Source organism: Bos indicus x Bos taurus, chromosome 3 (genome assembly GCF_003369695.1).
Source record: "Bos indicus x Bos taurus breed Angus x Brahman F1 hybrid chromosome 3, Bos_hybrid_MaternalHap_v2.0, whole genome shotgun sequence".
Classification (NCBI taxonomy): domain Eukaryota; kingdom Metazoa; phylum Chordata; class Mammalia; order Artiodactyla; family Bovidae; genus Bos; species Bos indicus x Bos taurus.
In genome coordinates, this window is record NC_040078.1 from 16750816 (window position 1) to 16767639 (window position 16824).

At 52.6% G+C, this 16824-nt stretch overlaps 3 protein-coding genes across 7 annotated transcripts; 2 read left to right on the top strand and 1 right to left on the bottom strand.

The window, feature by feature from the left end:
* On the bottom strand, positions 1 to 4355 carry S100A1 (S100 calcium binding protein A1). 3 transcript variants are annotated; one of them, XM_027532966.1, is made up of 3 exons: positions 3520 to 4355; positions 1481 to 1633; positions 1 to 305 (listed from the first exon to the last, which is right to left on the bottom strand). In XM_027532966.1, exons 1-3 carry the CDS (start codon positions 3856 to 3858, stop codon positions 162 to 164), a joined length of 636 nt encoding a protein of 211 aa, XP_027388767.1. In that variant the 5' UTR covers positions 3859 to 4355; the 3' UTR covers positions 1 to 161. The 3 variants fall into 3 exon arrangements, with proteins under 3 accessions (XP_027388767.1, XP_027388768.1, XP_027388769.1); XM_027532967.1 differs by having other exon boundaries at positions 1481 to 1644; positions 3520 to 3604; XM_027532968.1 differs by having other exon boundaries at positions 1481 to 1681; positions 3520 to 3585.
* Positions 4356 to 4770: 415 nt separating this feature from the next.
* Positions 4771 to 11520, top strand: S100A13 (S100 calcium binding protein A13). 2 transcript variants are annotated; one of them, XM_027532979.1, is made up of 3 exons: positions 4771 to 4873; positions 5812 to 6005; positions 11294 to 11520. In XM_027532979.1, exons 2-3 carry the CDS (start codon positions 5853 to 5855, stop codon positions 11435 to 11437), a joined length of 297 nt encoding a protein of 98 aa, XP_027388780.1. In that variant the 5' UTR covers positions 4771 to 4873; positions 5812 to 5852; the 3' UTR covers positions 11438 to 11520. The 2 variants fall into 2 exon arrangements, with proteins under 2 accessions (XP_027388780.1, XP_027388771.1); XM_027532970.1 differs by lacking the exon at positions 4771 to 4873 and adding an exon at positions 5301 to 5649.
* A 2842-nt stretch (positions 11521 to 14362) lies between these two features.
* S100A14 (S100 calcium binding protein A14) lies at positions 14363 to 16824 on the top strand. Of its 2 annotated transcripts, none has more exons than XM_027532992.1 (4): positions 14363 to 14758; positions 15140 to 15247; positions 15685 to 15831; positions 16054 to 16824. In XM_027532992.1, the coding sequence occupies exons 2-4, from the start codon at positions 15218 to 15220 to the stop codon at positions 16189 to 16191; spliced, it is 315 nt and encodes a 104-aa protein (XP_027388793.1). In that variant the 5' UTR covers positions 14363 to 14758; positions 15140 to 15217; the 3' UTR covers positions 16192 to 16824. The 2 variants fall into 2 exon arrangements, with proteins under 2 accessions (XP_027388793.1, XP_027388802.1); XM_027533001.1 differs by having other exon boundaries at positions 14363 to 14716.

The window sequence follows — 16824 nt, forward strand, 5'->3', positions numbered from 1 at the left end:
GCTGGTGAGACAGAAGCCTTTAATGAAAGAGGAGTTGCAGGCCTGGCCCACTATTCTTGCGCCCTTGTTGGTGGGGAGGGAAAAGTAAGGTGAGGGGAAGCAGGGTGAAGGAGCAGGCATGGCAGGGTGGAGGGGACGAGCGCTGCCGCGGGGCTGTCTCCTCAACTGTTCTCCCAGAAGAAGTTGTTGCACGCCACCGTGAGGGCAGCCACCAGCACCACATACTCCTGGAAGTCCACCTCTCCATCTCCATTCTCATCCAGCTCCTTCATCACCTTGTCCACAGCGTCTGCATCCTTCTGGGCCTGTGGAGGGAGGAGATGGAGAGACAGGTATACAGGGAGATGAATAGCACTGAATCAGGGGCATGGGGGGAGGGGTGATTGATTGGGGAGAAAAAGGCAGAGATGAGCAAGAGGAAAACTACTTATAATTATGGGACTCTTGTTTCCTTCCTCAAAACCAACAAAACATTTGTGGCTTCCGGTTGCCTACAGAATTAGCTCCCTAACAAGGCAGAATAATAAAAACAATTACCATATGTTGAGTGCCTACAATGTGACAAGTTCTGCACTAGGAGCTTTACAAGCATTCTCATTTAATTCTAGCACAATTAGAATGAAGTGGGTTTCATTATTCCCATTCTAGAGAAGAAACAAATTGACAGTTAGTGGTTAAAGAACATGCCCAAACTCACACAGCTAGAAAGTAATAGCATCAGAATTTGAACCCAGGTCTCATAAAATCTAAAAGCTGATACACTTTCTACTGGTTTCTTTTCTGCATCCTTCAGTTCAATCAAAACTACTGAACATATTCCATCTTCTTTCTCCCATCCTCTTGTTCAGATATTGTGCGTGTGAGGTTGCTTCAGTCGTGTCCAACTTTTTGTGACCCTCTGGACTGTAGCCTGTCAGGCTGCTCTGTCCATGGGATTCTCCAGGCAAGAATACTAGAGTGGGTTGCTGTGCCCTCCTCCAGGGGATCTTCCTGACCCAGGGGTGTCTCCTGTGGCTCCTGCATTGGAGCGGATTCTGAGACTGAGCCACCTGGGAACACTTCAGATACTGTACCTCCTCCTAAAATGTGTTTACTTACTCTAATAATCTTCCAGGGGCTTGAGTGCCACCTCTTTGGAGAGGTTCTCCCACTGCAGTTAGGTTAATATTCTCCCATAATCCTTTCTGACACCTCTGTTAAGGCCCTGGGTGCTTCCTGGTGATCAAGGTTTGCTTTCAAGTGTCAGTCTTTTCCTTCTAGGCTGTGTGTTTTGTTATTGATGCGTCTACACATCGCCTAGCCCTTAACAGGTGATCAGTAAATCAGGGCATTTTGACTTGAACCCAGAGGAGTGGGGGGCAGGGGGAGGGGTAGGAGACGGATGGTTGGGCTGAGCTGGGGTGGGGAGATGGCAGAGAGGAGCATACTTTGTTCCCCCATCCCTCCCCAACTCCACCCTGTACCCCCACCCTGTGCTCACATCCAGGAAGCCGGAGAGCTCCGTCTGCAGCAGCTCTTTCAGCTCCTTCTTGCTCAGCTTGTACTTGTCTCCCTCTTTGCCCGAGTGGGCGTGGAACACATTGATGAGAGTCTCCATCGCCGTCTCCAGCTCAGAGCCCATCTCGAAGCTTACCTACCCACGTCCCATCATGGAAGTGAGCTTGGACCATGCTTAGGGTACCTGGGGTTGGGGTAGGGTCCCACAGCTCAAAGAGCCATGAGATCGGATCCCCACCACAATTCATCTTTCCTGAGATTTTACACAAACAGAACTTCTAGACTCATTCTCTGAGCCCTTCAATCCATACGCTAGCCAGAAAGAGTCAGGGCTTTGGGCATGGAGGTGGAGCAGCTGGAGCTGGGCTCACTTTAGAGGCCTAGAGTGGACTCTGCTTGGCTCCTGGCTGCCTGGACAGACACTGAGGTGGGTGGGGCAGGCAGGCGGGGGTGGTCACAGGACCCAGTTTGGCTTCCTCTGGCTCTATTTTTACCCTTGGATTGCCTGCCTAGCACAGCCAAGCTCTGCTATTGGGGATGGTGGGCTGGGCTCCCTTCTATAACCTTGACTCTGTGGCCCACCATAAACAAGGAGTCAGCCTGGAGCCCTTGGTCAGCTTGGTGGAAAGGGTGGCAGTCCGAGTGGATGGTCCAAGATTCATGGGGAGGGAGCCTGAACATGTCACTTTGGCTTCCCTCCATTACCTCTAGTTTGGTTCCTCTTACTTCTCTGCAGAATCAGCCCTTCTACTGGGTAGTAGTGGGAAGGGAAAGAGGAATGTCTGAGCCTTTTCCCTGGAGCCAGGGCTCCCAAGGAAGGGGAGAAGATACCTGCGGGATCTTGTCTCTGCTGTTGGCCGCTCCTGTCCCCAGGCCAACTTGGGTGATATTAGGACAGTGGCAGCAGGGAGGATGGGGCTGGGATGTGTTTGGGGAGATAAAGGCTGAATGCATGAGATCTTCTAAATCCAAGGGGCTGGGAGAGAGGAGGGGAAAATGGAGGGGTCTGTTGAAGAGAGGGGACTACCAAGGCCTCTTTCCCTTGGCCTTGGGACAGTTGGCCCCTCCACAGCCTCCGGGGGCAGCTCAGGTATCTCAGATCAGGTATCCCCATCCTTCCCCAGGCCTGAGGGGTCAGACAATGGGCTCTGATCAGATGACATCCTAGCTCTTCAATGGAGCCCTTGTGTGTGTCACCTGAACTCCGGACATGAGAAGCGGCTGTCACAGAGACCTGGGGGAGATGGAACCCAAGCTGGGGCTGATAGAGGGGATAAGGAGGAAGAGGGAGGGGTGCTCATGGCTCAGTTACCAGCCCCATCCAGGAAGGGCACCTAGAGGGTGCCTGGAGACCTCGAGCAGCCTGGGATTTTGCGTAGGGGCCATTTTGAAAGGACTTTGGCAGGGAGGGGGTAGACAGAAAAACAAAGGGAAAGAACGAGAGGAAAGAGGAGCCGAGGTATGGGACAAGAAAGAGGAGGAGGAGAAAGGGAGGTCATATGAAGGGAGGGTGGGAGTGGGTAGAGTTCCCTAGTGCCCCCTCTTCCTGGTATCACATGGTCCATGCTCTCGGAGGGAACCTGGGCAAGGCTGGGTGGGGTGGCAGATACACAAAGGCTGCTGGTGGGTGGGTGTGCAGAAGGAGCAGTTCCATCTGCTTTCTTATTCTTATGCCACTGGAAGCAAGGCAAGAGCTGGTTCTCCTCTCCAGCACCTGGGAGAGGGAGGGAGCTTTGTGGGGGCTCTTGAGGGCTGTGTGGTAGGAGGGCCGGGTCTCCTGGAAGCTCAGTGGCTGGGATTCCCACTGGCTTCCTCACCCGCCAAGCTCCCAGATTTCCCTCTGACCTTCAGTTGCCTCCCCCCAGCACCTTCCAAACAATGTCTCCCCCAAATCCCAAACTCCTCTCAGACCCTCAGGGCACTGCAGTGCCATCCGCCTCAGTCTCCTGGAACCCTGCTGAAGCCCCCTCTTCCCCAGGCTGGCCAGGGCAGGGAGCAGGGCAGATGGGGCAGGATACTCACTGTCAGCCTGGGAGCAGGTTCTGGACAGGCAGACGAGGCTGCAAATGTGGCTCCTGGAGCTGTGCAGGAAGACCTGTCTTCAGCTGTCCTTCCCCTGCGACGCCCCCTCCGCACCGGCTCCACCCCTTCACAGACAGACACCCAGTGGGGCGAGGGGCCAGGAGTGGACAGAGGCGCCCTCTGTCTCCTGGGCTGAAACAGGCTGCCCTGTGTCCTCTTCTCCAGCCTTGGATGCCACCCCCACGCAGGGGCCCAAATGGCAGGGCCCAGGAGGAAGGGAGGTGGGAAAGGTCCTGGGAAGAAGGAACACTGAGAGGCCTTCTGGACTCTTCCTCCCATGCTCCACCCTCCCCTCCCAGTAATAATGGGTGTGCAGCCGGGCAGAGAGGAGGTGTGTGCACCTGACTGAGGGGGCTCATCTTGGAGGGGACTCCTCGGTGAATAATTTAGTCTTGGGAGTCTCCCTGAGGGGTTTCAGCCTGACAACCCCACTGAAGGATTTCAATCCAGGGTCTCCTCTGTGCGGGGCACTCAGCCTGGGTCCCGCTCTGTTTGTCGGGTCTCAGAATGGATCCTCTGTGGAGGTCTTGGGCTGCAGGATCCTTAGTGGGGTCTCATTTTGAGGGGCCCTCTGTGGTGTTTCTTAGATGGGACCTCTCAGTGCTGAGCTCCCCCAGTTGTTTTTCCAATCTGCAGTGCCTTCTCCCAATGGCAATAGGCTGCTGCTGCTGCTAAGTCGCTTCAGTCGTGTCTGACTCTATGCGACCACATAGATGGCAGCCCACCAGGCTCCCCCGTCCCTGGGATTCTCCAGGCAAGAATACTGGAGTGGGTTGCCATTTCCTTCTCCAATGCAGGAAAGTGAGAAGTGAAAGTGAAGTCACTCAGTCGTGTCCGACTCCCAGAGACCCCATAGACTGCAGCCCACCAGGCTCCTCCATCCATGGGATTTTCCAGGCAAGAGTACTGGAGTGGGGTGCCATTGCCTTCTCTGCAATGGAAATATACATACACCTCATTAGAGAAGTGGGTATGGTGGGCCAGCAGGCTCCCTGTATTGGGAGTGATGGGATCCCAGGATGCCTGATGAGTGGGATCTGGCCAGGCAGCTCCAGGGAGTCCCCTCCCTCACCAAGTGGAGACAGGTGGGCTGGGTTGTGGGGACCAGGGTTCCTGGCCTGATTGCTGGAGCAGGGGTGGGACGCCGTATGTGTGATTGGGCAGGTCTCCTCTCCACAATCTACGATGGAAATTTGACACCTCCGGGCTTGGGAGGGGCTCTCTCCTCCTTCCTGGAGGTTTATAAACCACAGTCCTGGGGCTCCTGCTTGCTGCACCCCATCTCCTTGCCCCGGTGAGTCTTTCCCTTTAACCCCGGAGGGAGCCTGGGGAGCATTTTTTTCCGCCCTGGGCTCCCAAGTCCCTCCCCTGGACCTGGCTTAGACTGGGATTCAGGAAATGGCTTTGGGAAATGCAGCAGCAGTCCTCACAGAGGGGAGGGGGTGGGCTGGAAAAGGGAGGATGAGTGGGCATGGGAAGCCGTCACCCCCCGAGTTCCCCCTCCACCACTGCCTCCGGCTGTGAGTGCCAGTACCCAGCCCAGACCGCTGTTTCTGGGAGACGAGGGTAGGGAGGGCTGTGGGGTCTTGAGCTCCACACTCTGCCCAGCTGCCCCCAAGGGGAGATGTGCGTGGGGCGACAGAGAGGCGGGTTCTGTCCAGACCGAGCCAGCCCTGACCACAGCTGGGCATCTGCCAGACCCTGGCTTCTCTGCTGGGAAGAGCGGCCAGTGTGTGTGTGTGGGGGCGGGTGCAGTGCAGGCGGGTGGAGACCCAGGTCCTTGCACAAACAAGCTTTGGAGACAAACAACCCCGTGACCCTTTGAGGCTGGTGAAACTCCAAGAAAGGGTCCTTGGGACTAAACCCCACGAGAGGGGCCACACGAGACTGAGAGGAGTCCAAAGAAAGACCCCAGTCTGAAAGCCTCCTCCCAGATGGAGGGGTCTCCAGACTGAGGGACCAACGCACAGGGGTCCCTGAGACACGGATACAGCAAAAGGATCCCCAGACTGTGAGACCTAGAGAGGAAGGGGTTCCTGGAAGTGAACATTCCTGCCTCCTTACGCTGAGGTACCGTTGCCTAGTCCCTTGCCCCAAGCTCCATCCCCTCATCCTTGTCCCTTTTCTTCTTCCCTGTGAGGCTTCCTCAGGCAGAGACTTGAGGTGGCAGCGCCAGGGCAGGGGCCTCTGGCCTGTCCTGACTCTCCCTTCCTCTCCTTCCCCCTCCAGCAGGCCAGCCCCGTGAGGACATCAGCCCCAGCTGCAGGGTCCTGATGGCAGCCGAGCCACTCACTGAGCTGGAGGCGGCCATTGAGACAGTGGTCACCACCTTCTTCACCTTTGCAGGGCGGGAAGGCAGAAAAGGCAGCCTCAGCGTCAATGAGTTTAAGGAACTGGTCACTCAGCAGTTGCCTCACCTGCTCAAGGTGGGTGGGGGTCTCTGGGCATGCGGTTTTGGGAGCCAGGGACTGAAGGACACTGGGTCCGTGAGGAGATATTGCTGAGCATAGGTGACCACAGGTGGACTGAGAAGAAGTGTGTGGCAACTGCATGTGTAAATGGTTCTGGCTGTTCTTGCCTGGTGTGTGTGTGACTAGGTAATACTATGAGTGCATGTGTGTTGCTGCAAAGGGCTTTGTGCTCCTGCCAGGCGATGCTGTTGGGTTCTTGTTGGGTCTCTCTGGTTTCATTTTCCCAGCACAGGACTGGACCCAGAGCTGGTTTCCGGAAGATTCATAGGCCATCAGAGCTGAAAGGAGGCCAAGAGAAAATATGGTCCAAAGTCCTCACTTCACATGTATAGAAACTGAGGCTCAGCTATGGGAAAGGGTTTGTTAAAAATAAAAACACAGCCGAACTCACAGAGTCGCAGAATCTCAAAGCAGGAGGTTCCTGTAAGTGGTTTGTGGTTATTCCCCGCGCTCTCTGGGAATCCCCTCGGTAATGCAACCGACACCATCATTCTTTCTCTCCTACTTACAGGATGGGGTAGGGATTTACGTTTCATCTTCTTTGGGTTGGCACATCATCCCAGGCTGTTCAGTTTCATTTACATCCTTTCTGAAAATTCACAGGCACACGAAAGTGTGTGAATATGGATTAAAAAAAAAAAATCCCTACAAACTAGTCTCTGAAATGCATAGTCTACCATCTAGAATATCTCCTACATCCTTAAACTTCTCCCTTCCTCTTCTCACAGGAAACGTCAGGCTCTCCCCTGAAAATACAGCATTCCCTGTAGCCCTGTCAAATAATGACTGGTTTTTCTTCCAAATCTAATTCCTTCTGGGCCTGGAAATTCAGGTAGTGACCTCTTTGCTTTTCATTGCAACTTCCAAATGATAGTTTCCTCTCCTTCTCCTCCCCCACTCTCCCTCTCCTGTCCCTGCTCTCCCCATCTCTTCTTTTTTTTGGCTGCACCTGTGGCATCTTGTGGGATTTTTTTTTAGTTCCCCTGACCAGGGGTCAAACCCAGGCCCTTGGCAGTGAGAGCACAGAGCCCTAACCACTGCACTGCCAGGAAATTCCATCTTCATCGTGAGACACTGAGCTCCTTGGAAGCTCATATATACGCCTGCCATTCTAATTGTACACCTTATAGCTCTTCAGCTTCTGGCTTACTGTTTTTCTTCTCGTCATTGCCACTGTCAGAATCCACACAGACAACTCATTCCACACCTGGGCCTTTCGATTTCTTCAATTCCTTACTTTCAAAGATTCTGTCTTCCTGCATCTCAGCATTCTTGCCTCTCTGCCCCACTGCCCTGTTCAAGATCTTTACATCTTGTCATTACCAGTGCATCGTCTCCACAATCTCAGTTTCAGGCCTGTCTTCATCGACCACCTCCTGCCATTCCATCCACTCCATCCCTTCACTCCACCATTCTGACTCCACTGGAACCTTCAGTCTCTTGACCTTAATTAACACTTTTCCATCTTCCATCACCATCCCTCAAGACCTCACTTCCCTTCTTACTCTGCTGGGTTCTAAGGCTCACCACTATAATCACTTGCTCAACTCCCCTTGATTCTCTTTGTTTCTGTCTTAGTTATTTGGCAAAATCTCAACCCGGGTTAAATCCGACATTTCAACGCCATTAGCTTGCTGGTGAAACCCACCATTCTGCGGCTGAATTTGGCTGGAGAAAAATATACTTCCACGTTGACTTGTCTTACTTTAAATCTATGACTGTTGGCAATGCCTGGTCATTCTCCATTCCCCTACTTGATTCATTTACCAGCCCTTTCAGATGATTATTTCACAACTTTTCCTTTCTCCTCAACTCCAGGACCTCTTCTCATAATCTCCTTGTCACTGAGAATTTTTCTCACTGAGAAAATAAAAGCCATCAGGAAACTTCTATGTGCTTCCTCCCCCAAATTTACTAACTGATCAGCGCATTTCCTGCCTGCCTTCATGTTACGGGAATGATCTCTCTCTGCTTTTAAGGCTGGTCCCTCTGCTGGTGGCGCTAAATCCCATTCCTTCTCACCTTCTGAAAGACATAACTCTCCCAATTCTTCCTCTCTTCTCTTGCATCATCAAAACTTCCCTCTGTACGGACTTCCCTGGTGGTCCAGTGGTTAAGACTTCCCCTTTCAATGCAGGGGACACGGGTTCGATCCCTTGTCAGGGAGCTAAGATCCCATATACCTTGTGGCCAAAAAGTCAAAACGTAAAGCAGAAGCAATACTGTAACAAATTTAATAAAGCCTTTTAAAATGGCCCACATAAAAAAAATCTTAAAACTTCCCTCTCTACCGCCCTTGACCCTGTAATTCCCTCCAGCTATGCCTTACACCTCTGCTCCCCTTTGTAGTAAAACTCCTCAAAAGCAGGGAGAGTTATTTATACTTGCCGTCCCTGCTTTTCCTCTCCTGGTTCAGAATGCACATCCCCCAGGGGTCTGCTAGACTTACTCCTCATTTGACTCAGATGGCACGTCCTCAGCGTGGCCCTCCTTCACCACCGAGCACAGAAATCACCTCCTGTGCCCTGTACCTTTGTTATTGTTGAGTTGCTCAGTCGTGTTGACTCTTTTGTGACCTCATGGACTGTATCCTGCCAGGTTCCTTTGTCCATGGGATTTTCTAGGCAAGAACACTGGAGTGGGTTGCCATTTCCTTCTCCAGGGGAGTCTTCTCAACCCAGGGATTGAACTCTCATCTCCACATCTTCTGCATTGCAGGTGGATTCTTTACTGCTGAGATACCAGGGAAGCCTAAGACATCAGGACTGATATGTGCTTAGTCGCTCAGTCGTGTCTGACTCTTTGCGACCCCATGGACTGTAGCCCACCAGGCTCCTCTGTCCATGGGATTTCCCAGGCAAGAATACTGGAGCAGGTTGCCATTTCCTGCTCCAGGGGATCTTCCCAACCCAGAGATCCAACCTTCACCTCTTGCGTCTCCTGCATTGGCAGGTGGACTCTTTACCACTGTGTCACCTGGGTAGCCCTCTGTCCCCTTTACCCTAGAGCTGTTTTCTTTCAGGACAGTTTCTTCACAACAGCCTCCATTACATAATTTAATTTAATTTATTTTTAAGATATTTATTTACTTATTTGACGGCGCCAAGTCTGAGTTGCAGCATGTGGGATCTCGTTCTCTGACCAGGGATTGAATCCAGGCCTCCTGCATCGCGAGTGTGGAGTCTTAGCTGTTGGACCACCGGGGAAGTTCTTCCATTATATAATTTTATGTTACCAAGAAGTAACATGTAATTTCCTTCCTTTCCATTGGAGGAAACATTCTGATTTTCATAAAGGGGAGGAATCTGCTCACTGCTTTATTTTCAGCACTTAGAGTGGTGTCTCACTCTTAGGTGGTGTTGGTTGGTCTCTCAGTCTTGTCTGAATCTTTGTGACTCTACAGACTGCAGCATGCCAGGCCTCCCTGCCCTTCACTGTCTCCTGGAGCTTGCTCAAACTCATGTTCATTGACTCAGTGATGCCATCCAACCATCTCATCCTCTGTTGCCCGCTTCTCCTCCTGCCCTCAGTCTTATCCATGTTTTCTTCCATATCCTTCAGTTCAGTTTTCTTCACAAAAGCTTAAAATATAGTTCTACATTTTTCCTGAGTGCTTTATTTTATATTTTTACTATTCTCAGTGGAATCTTTCATATTATATTTCCAAAATGGTATTTGTTTTTAAGTATTAATATTATCACCAGATACTTTATCATTTCTAATAGTTTTTTTTGGGGGAAAGAAATACAGAATTGTAGCTAAGAGCATAAGCTCCAAGTTAGACAACCTAGGTTCAAATACAGGGTCTAGTTTGTCATCTGTGGTGAGTACTTTAATCTTTCTGAGCCTTGATTTCTCACCTGTGAACTGGACTCGTACCGTTCTTGTTGGATTGGTCTTACATTTATTCAGTCAGTATTTATTGAGTGCCTACTATGTTCTGTTCTGACATTGACCTAGGCTTTGGGTTATAGTAGTGACCAAGCCTCCACTCTGTGCCAAACACTTTCCCAGGCATTGGTAACACGGTGGTGGACAAGATGGACAAGGGCCCTATGTTCCTGAAGCCTTTCATTCTAGCAGATTATGAAGACTGAATGATGTAAAGCATGTAATATGTTCAGCATAATGCTTGGAACAGTCAGAACTATTAAATGCTTACACTTGCTGAAATGTTAGCTTTTATTGCTCTTTTTGGTTTTTCCTAGGTATACAGTTATCTAATTGCTAATATTACAAGGGGTGAATTTACATCCTCTTTCTTAACAATTTTACTTTTTATTTCTTTCTCTTGACTAATTGTATGTTTCCCCTCTCCCTCCCCATGTAACACTTGCAATTGCTTTCCCCTGGCAATGCTTATAGTATTTTACAGTTAAGTGTGACTGTGTCCTTTAAAAAAGTCTGTTGAGCTCTTCTATGAATTAGTTTCGTGCCATCTATAGATCTGGAAAGCCGCCTTAGCCTTCATCCAAACGTTGATTCAAATGTTGGGCATGCGCTGTGCCTGAGGCATCCTTGTCTGGTTTGACATGGATCTGTTGTTCAACAGTCAACTTTTCTGTTGTGGTTATCCATCTGGCAACAAACCCTTTGATCACGGTGGTCCAACTTAGAATATCCTTAGATTTCACAGGTCTGCTGGGAGAGACTTTGCCAAGGACCCCCTAGAAAACCAGATACCTTGTGTCCTTGCCATTCCCCTGATCTACCAGGCTAGTGACCCGGCTGGAAGAATAAGGCATTAGGGTTACACAAGCAGGCAGCAAAGTGCTGTGAATGCCTCCAACTTTCTGTGAGGGAGGAGGGTGGCCTGAGAAGACTCTGAGGGTGGTCAGAGGGAGTCCATGCCTACAAGGGCTCCCCAAGTGTCCTTGGGCTTATCCCAGGGCTGGTGCAGTGATGTGCTGAAACCTCCTGGTACCTGCAGTTGAAGGCCCATTTGTGCATCTCTTCCCCTCTCTGCGTTCAGTGACATCACGTTTATGGTTCACAATCCCCCATGGTGGGTGTATTTAGACCACAGCACACACTATAACCAGGTTCCCCACTTCCACCCTTTGCTTCCCCCTGGAGTTGGGCACCAGGGCAGTGCCATGTTGAGGCTGCAGCTTCATCCAGAAGGTGTGAGGGTAGCTCTAGTGCTCTTTGAGGGAAGGGAATAGTGACTGGCAATTCTTCCCTGTCTCCCTGTGTCCAAACAGTCATTTCTAACTCTACTGTTTGCTGTGGTGTCTCCCCAGGATGTGGGCTCCTTAGATGAGAAGATGAAGAGCTTGGATGTGAATCAGGACTCAGAGCTCAAGTTCAGCGAGTACTGGAGGCTGATTGGGGAGCTGGCAAAGGAGATTAGGAAAGAGAAGGCCCTGGAGATCCGGAAGAAGTGATGCCAGCTGGCTGGGATGGGGGCGGGCATGGCATGGCTGGGTTGAACCCCACTCCCCGCAAATAAAGCTTTCTCCTTGAAACATGGATGTTGCTTATTCCAGACCCATCCTGATTTCTTCTCTTGAGACCAGGGGGGTGGGAAAGCTCTGCCCCCACCTGAGGGCAAGTCCAAAAATTATGAGCACCAACATAATTCGTCTTCAAATATTCTGCAGCATCAGGTCTCGAACGGGTAGGTGCTCAGTAATACACGGTTGATGAGTGAATATATGAAAGGTAGACTGAGATCTCTGGGACATGTGAGGGGACTTATATCCCGCCAGCTGCTCTGGGGCTTGGTCTTGGCTTTTACTTTCTTATTCCTGGGGTTTGTGTCCTTGGATGGTAATGATAGCAGTGAACATGTGTTGAGGGCTTGGTCTGTGCCAGGAATGGTGCTGAGCATTTTCTTGCATTAGTTAATTCTCACAGGCTGTTGAGGGAAGTACTATTTTTAAGTCCTGTATCAAAGAAGAGGAAACAGATTTTGGAGAGGTTAAGTCACAAAGACAAGAATAGGTGGAACTGGAACTTCCCCGGTGGAGTGGCCAAGACTCCACGTTCCCAATGTGGAGAAACTGGGTTTCATCTCTGGTTGGGGAACTAGATCCCATATGCTGTAACTAAAGATCCTGCACAGTGAAGGTCGAAGATCCCTCGTACCACGACTAAGACCCGGTGCAGCCAAAAAAAAAAAAAAAAAGAATAGATGAAACTGGGTTGAAATTCCAGAGCCTCTGTGATGAATTGGGATCGTCTCTCAATGGGTACACTGGACCGGGTTCTCGTCCTTCTTGGCTGGAGAGGCATGCGGTTTACACTATCTGCCACCAGAGGGAGCAGGGGTGGGGCAACTCAGCAGGTGCTGCCTTCCAGGGCCTGGCACCGCCTTACTGTCAGGAGGCTATCATTTGAGGCCGCTGAGTCCAGAGGAACGTTTAGTCTAAGACAGTCTCCTCATCACACATCATAAAAGGGTCCTAGATTGAGATTTGCCCTGTAAGTACCCCTGGACAGAGAAACCTCAGAGGGAACCCCAGGCTGGAGCTCTGAGGGTCTACTTGAGACATTCCAGAGTGGCTCCCCCAAGACAGATACCCTAAGAGGGACGCCCAGACTGAGATATTAGAGACCTCGGGCTGAGGCACTCTTGGAGAAACACTGCGATTGAAATACCCTCAGAGGGGTCCCCAGATTGAGACCCTTTCAGAAGAATTCTCAGAATAAGACACTTTGGGGACTTCCCTGGTGGTCCAGTGGTTAAGAATCCACCTTCCAATGCAGGGGATGTGGGTTCAACCCCTGGTTGTGGAACTAAGGTCCCACATACCTCGGAGTGCAGCCAAAAAAAAAAAGAATAAGACACTTCCAGAAGGGTCCTCTCATTGAGACACAGACACCCCTGTGTGCTTAGTCACTCAGTCATGTCCAACGCTTTGGGACCCCATGGACAGTACCCGCCAAGGCTCCTCTGTCCATGAGATTCTCCAGGCAAGAATACCGGAGTGGGTTGCCATGCCCTCTTCCGGGGATCCTCCCAACCCAGGAATCGAACCCAGGTCTCCCGCATTGCAGTCAGAGTCTTTACTGTCTGAGCCACCAAGGAAGCCCAAGAACATTGGAGTGGGTAGCCTATCCCTTCTCCAGGGGATCTTCCTAACCCAGGAATTGAACCGGGGTCTCCTGCATTGTCGGAGAAGGCAATGGCACCCCACTCCAAGAAGGCAATGGCACCCCACTCCAGTACTCTTGCCTGACAAATCCCATGGACGGAGGAGCCTGGTAGGCTGCAGTCCATGGGGTCGCTAAGTCGGACACAATTGAGAGACTTCCCTTTCACTTTTCACTTTCATGCATTGGAGAAGGCAATGGCAACCCACTCCAGTACTCTTGCCTGGAAAATCCCATGGATGGAGGAGCCTGGTAGGCTGCAGTCCATGGAGTGGCTAAGGGTCGGACACGACTGAGCAACTTCACTTTCACTTTTCGCTTTCATGCATTGGAGAAGGCAATGGCGACCCACTCCAGTGTTCTTGCCTGGAGAATCCCAGGGACGGGGGAGCCTGGTGGGCTGCCGTCTCTGGGGTCGCACAGAGTCGGACACGACTGAAGCGACTTAGCAATAGCAGCAGCTCCTGCACTGTAGGCAGATTCTTTACCACCTGAGCTACCAGGGAAGCCCAATTGAGGGCAAAAGTACAGAGGAACCCTGGAAGGAGAGAGACGAGGGAGGGACACTGTGAGATATGCCTGGACCTCAGAATTTAGGAAAGGAGCCTAGAGACTCTGGCTCTGAGCTTCGCCTGATCACACTGACTCCCCTGCCTTCTTCCTCCCCATGGGCTGAGGAGGGCCCCTGGGGTTGGGCTGAGTCCCCCCACCTCAAACTCCGGTCCAGGCTCCCTGGATGTCGTTGTGGGTGCTGGATTGTGTGTTTGGGGGAAGGGGGTTGCAATGCAGCCTCTGTTCAGGGAAGATATGGAATTCTGAGGGAGGGAGGAGCAGCTAGCCCAACCAGTTTGGAGAGGTTGTTAGCTGACAGATAGCCTGCGTGCTAGCTGCTCTGGGAACTGAAAGGAAGTCCCGGACAACCCTCAGTCGGCTCCCTCCTCCAGGCTGCCCTTCTCTGGCTCCTTTCTCCTGACCCAAGTCTCTTCCCTCAGGACTGGGGAAGGCTGGGGTCTGGGACCTCAGCAGGCTTGAGTGTCGCTATCTAAATTGGCCTTGAGGGGAAAGGAGTGTGTGTGTGACACTTTAAAGGACAGAGAGGTCCCTGGGGACATCTTTCAAGCCACGTGTCCTTCATTCCCCTAGGCCACAAAACCCGCCCTGACCAGCCTCTTCTCCTTTCCTGGTGGTTGACTCAGGGCCTCTCAGAGCCCCTCTGCTTCTCTGTCTTACTTTTCCTCCAGGCCTTTCCTCCCAGGCTTCGCGCCACTGTGTTTCCAAGTCTTCCCTCTCTCCCTCAGCAGCCTCTCCTCCCCTTTCTTCCCTGGACTCTGCCTGCTGGTCTGGGGCCAGGGGGATCCCAGACCCAGCTTCTCCACGATTCCCTCCTCTCGGCCAGGACGGGGCGGGCTCCCGGAACTGCAGCCAATGGAGGTGGGGCCCTAGGAGGTGGAGCCCCTACTGCAGGCTCACAGTCCAGGCGGCAGCTAGAGCTGGGTGGCCCAGCCAGAGCTGGGAGGCCCAGCCCCCTGCCTCCCCTCCCTCCGCCCAGGTATAAGAGCTGAGCTCAGGTGAGCTAGCTTCTTCAGTCCTGTCTCAGAGGCTGCCAGCGGGTAAGGAGACCCAGGGCTTTTCACCCAAATGGACTGAACCAGGTTCAGAGGGCATGCTTAGCCTATCCTAGCTTAGTCTGGCTGGGGAAGGTCTGGGGGACCAGGCCCTGGAGGCTGGGGTGTGTGTGTGTGCGTGTGTGTGTGTGTGTGTGTGTGTGTGTGTGTGTGTACAGAACAGTGGGGGGCTGAGGAGAGGCCTCTAGATAGTAGGCCTGGGGCTGTGACCTTAGCTCCTGGAGCCTGGGCAGGGAAGGGCTTATGTGGTGTTGGCTCTGACCCCCTGGGTGAGGCACAGAATATCTGGGGTGCAGCCAAAGGGGATAGTTGAGCAAGAAATGCTGAGTTCTCCCCTTAGCTCAGCTGCCCCTCTCCTCTGAGCAGATCATGAGCCATCAGCTCCTCTGGGGCCTGCTGTAGGATGACAAAACTCTCACCACAGGGCCGAGCGCGTCGAGCATCATGGGACAGTGTCGGTCAGCCAACGCTGAGGTGGGCCCATTCATTCCTGACCTTCCTGTTCCCGCTCCTCTCCTTCACCCTGAGGGTCTGTGTCCCCCACTGACTTCTGTCCCCTCACCTTGGCCTTGCTCTGCACTCCAGACCCTGCCTGTGAGACCTGAACCTCCTCTCTGGTGCCCACACAGGGTGATGAAGATGGGCCCCCCTGATGAGGATGCTTGGGCCTCATGCTAGGACCTGCCCTGCCTGGAGGCTGGGGGAGGCGGGGAGGAAGCCTTGTCCAACCCATGGCTGAGGGCAGAGGACAGTGGGGGCAAAGGGTGCTGGATGCTGGGCTTTGGGGGTGGGCGAGGGCCCATGGGCCTGTCAGCTGTCTTATTCTGTTGGCTCTGTCAGGCTCCTGGGGAAGCAGGCTGTCATAGGGTGGGTGAGGCCTCCTTAACATGGGTGATGTCTCTTGTCCTTAGGATGCCCAGGAACTCAGTGATGTGGAGAGGGCCATTGAGACCCTGATCAAGAATTTCCACCAGTATTCGGTGGAGGGTGGGAAGGAGACGCTGACTCCCTCCGAGCTCCGGGACCTGGTCACCCAGCAGCTGCCCCACCTCATGCCGGTACTGAGAGAGTGAACCCCGCCCCAGGCAGTACCCTGACTTCCCAAGCAAGTGCTCCAAGACCCCACCCACGCTGCCACAGCCCCTGGCACTGGCAACCCCTAGCCCTTCCTCTGTCAATGCCAGGCAGGCTCAGGTCCTGCTTCCTGCCCCTGGGCAGGGTGTGGTGGGAAGGTTGAAAGGTACTGCCTGTCTGAGCTGTGGTGTCTTCCCTCCTTGCAGAGCAACTGTGGGCTGGAAGAGAAAATTGCCAACTTGGGCAACTGTAACGACTCTAAACTGGAGTTCGGGAGCTTCTGGGAGCTGATTGGAGAAGCAGCCAAGAGTGTGAAGCTGGAGAATGCTGTCCAGGGGAGCTGAAAACCTTCCCCTGGAATTCTGGATGGGTCGGGTGGGATGCTGGGGAAAGGGGACCTTAAACACCTCTCTCCACCACCCCCACACTATTCCCCAGCCCCATCTGGCTCGCCTCTGCAGGGTTCAGGTTCATAATGGCCCTTCTGGGGCCTCTGTGCACTTCATCCCTGTGGAGCTTATGAGTCCAGGGGTCCCCACCAAGGGGAGGCTCGGGGAGCCGTTGGGGCCAGGGACATATGTGGAAGGCTGCTGGAGGGTTGAGGGTGGTGTACGGGCCACATCATTTAGTAGTGGGGAAGGGCAGAGAGGAGCTGAGCTGTGGGAAATGATTTGGAGGGTGTGGCAATAGGGATGGACATTTGGTACTAAGAAGGGTCTCTATGAAACTACCCCTCCTAATCTCTTCCCCAACCCAAACTGTCCAGTGCTCTCCCTCCCTGTCCCTAGCTCTGCTTCAGCCTCCTCTCAGGACCCTGTCTCCCTGGCTTAGGAAAGGGGAAGGGAGAAAGAGCAGGCTCGGGGAGAGGCTGAGGACGGGGACTTGGGAGTGAGAGGACCAGCTGGGCGCTTGGGCATTTACAGGATGATGGTTGTTTTGTATCATTTGATTAATAAAAAAAATGGAAAAAAATGAAA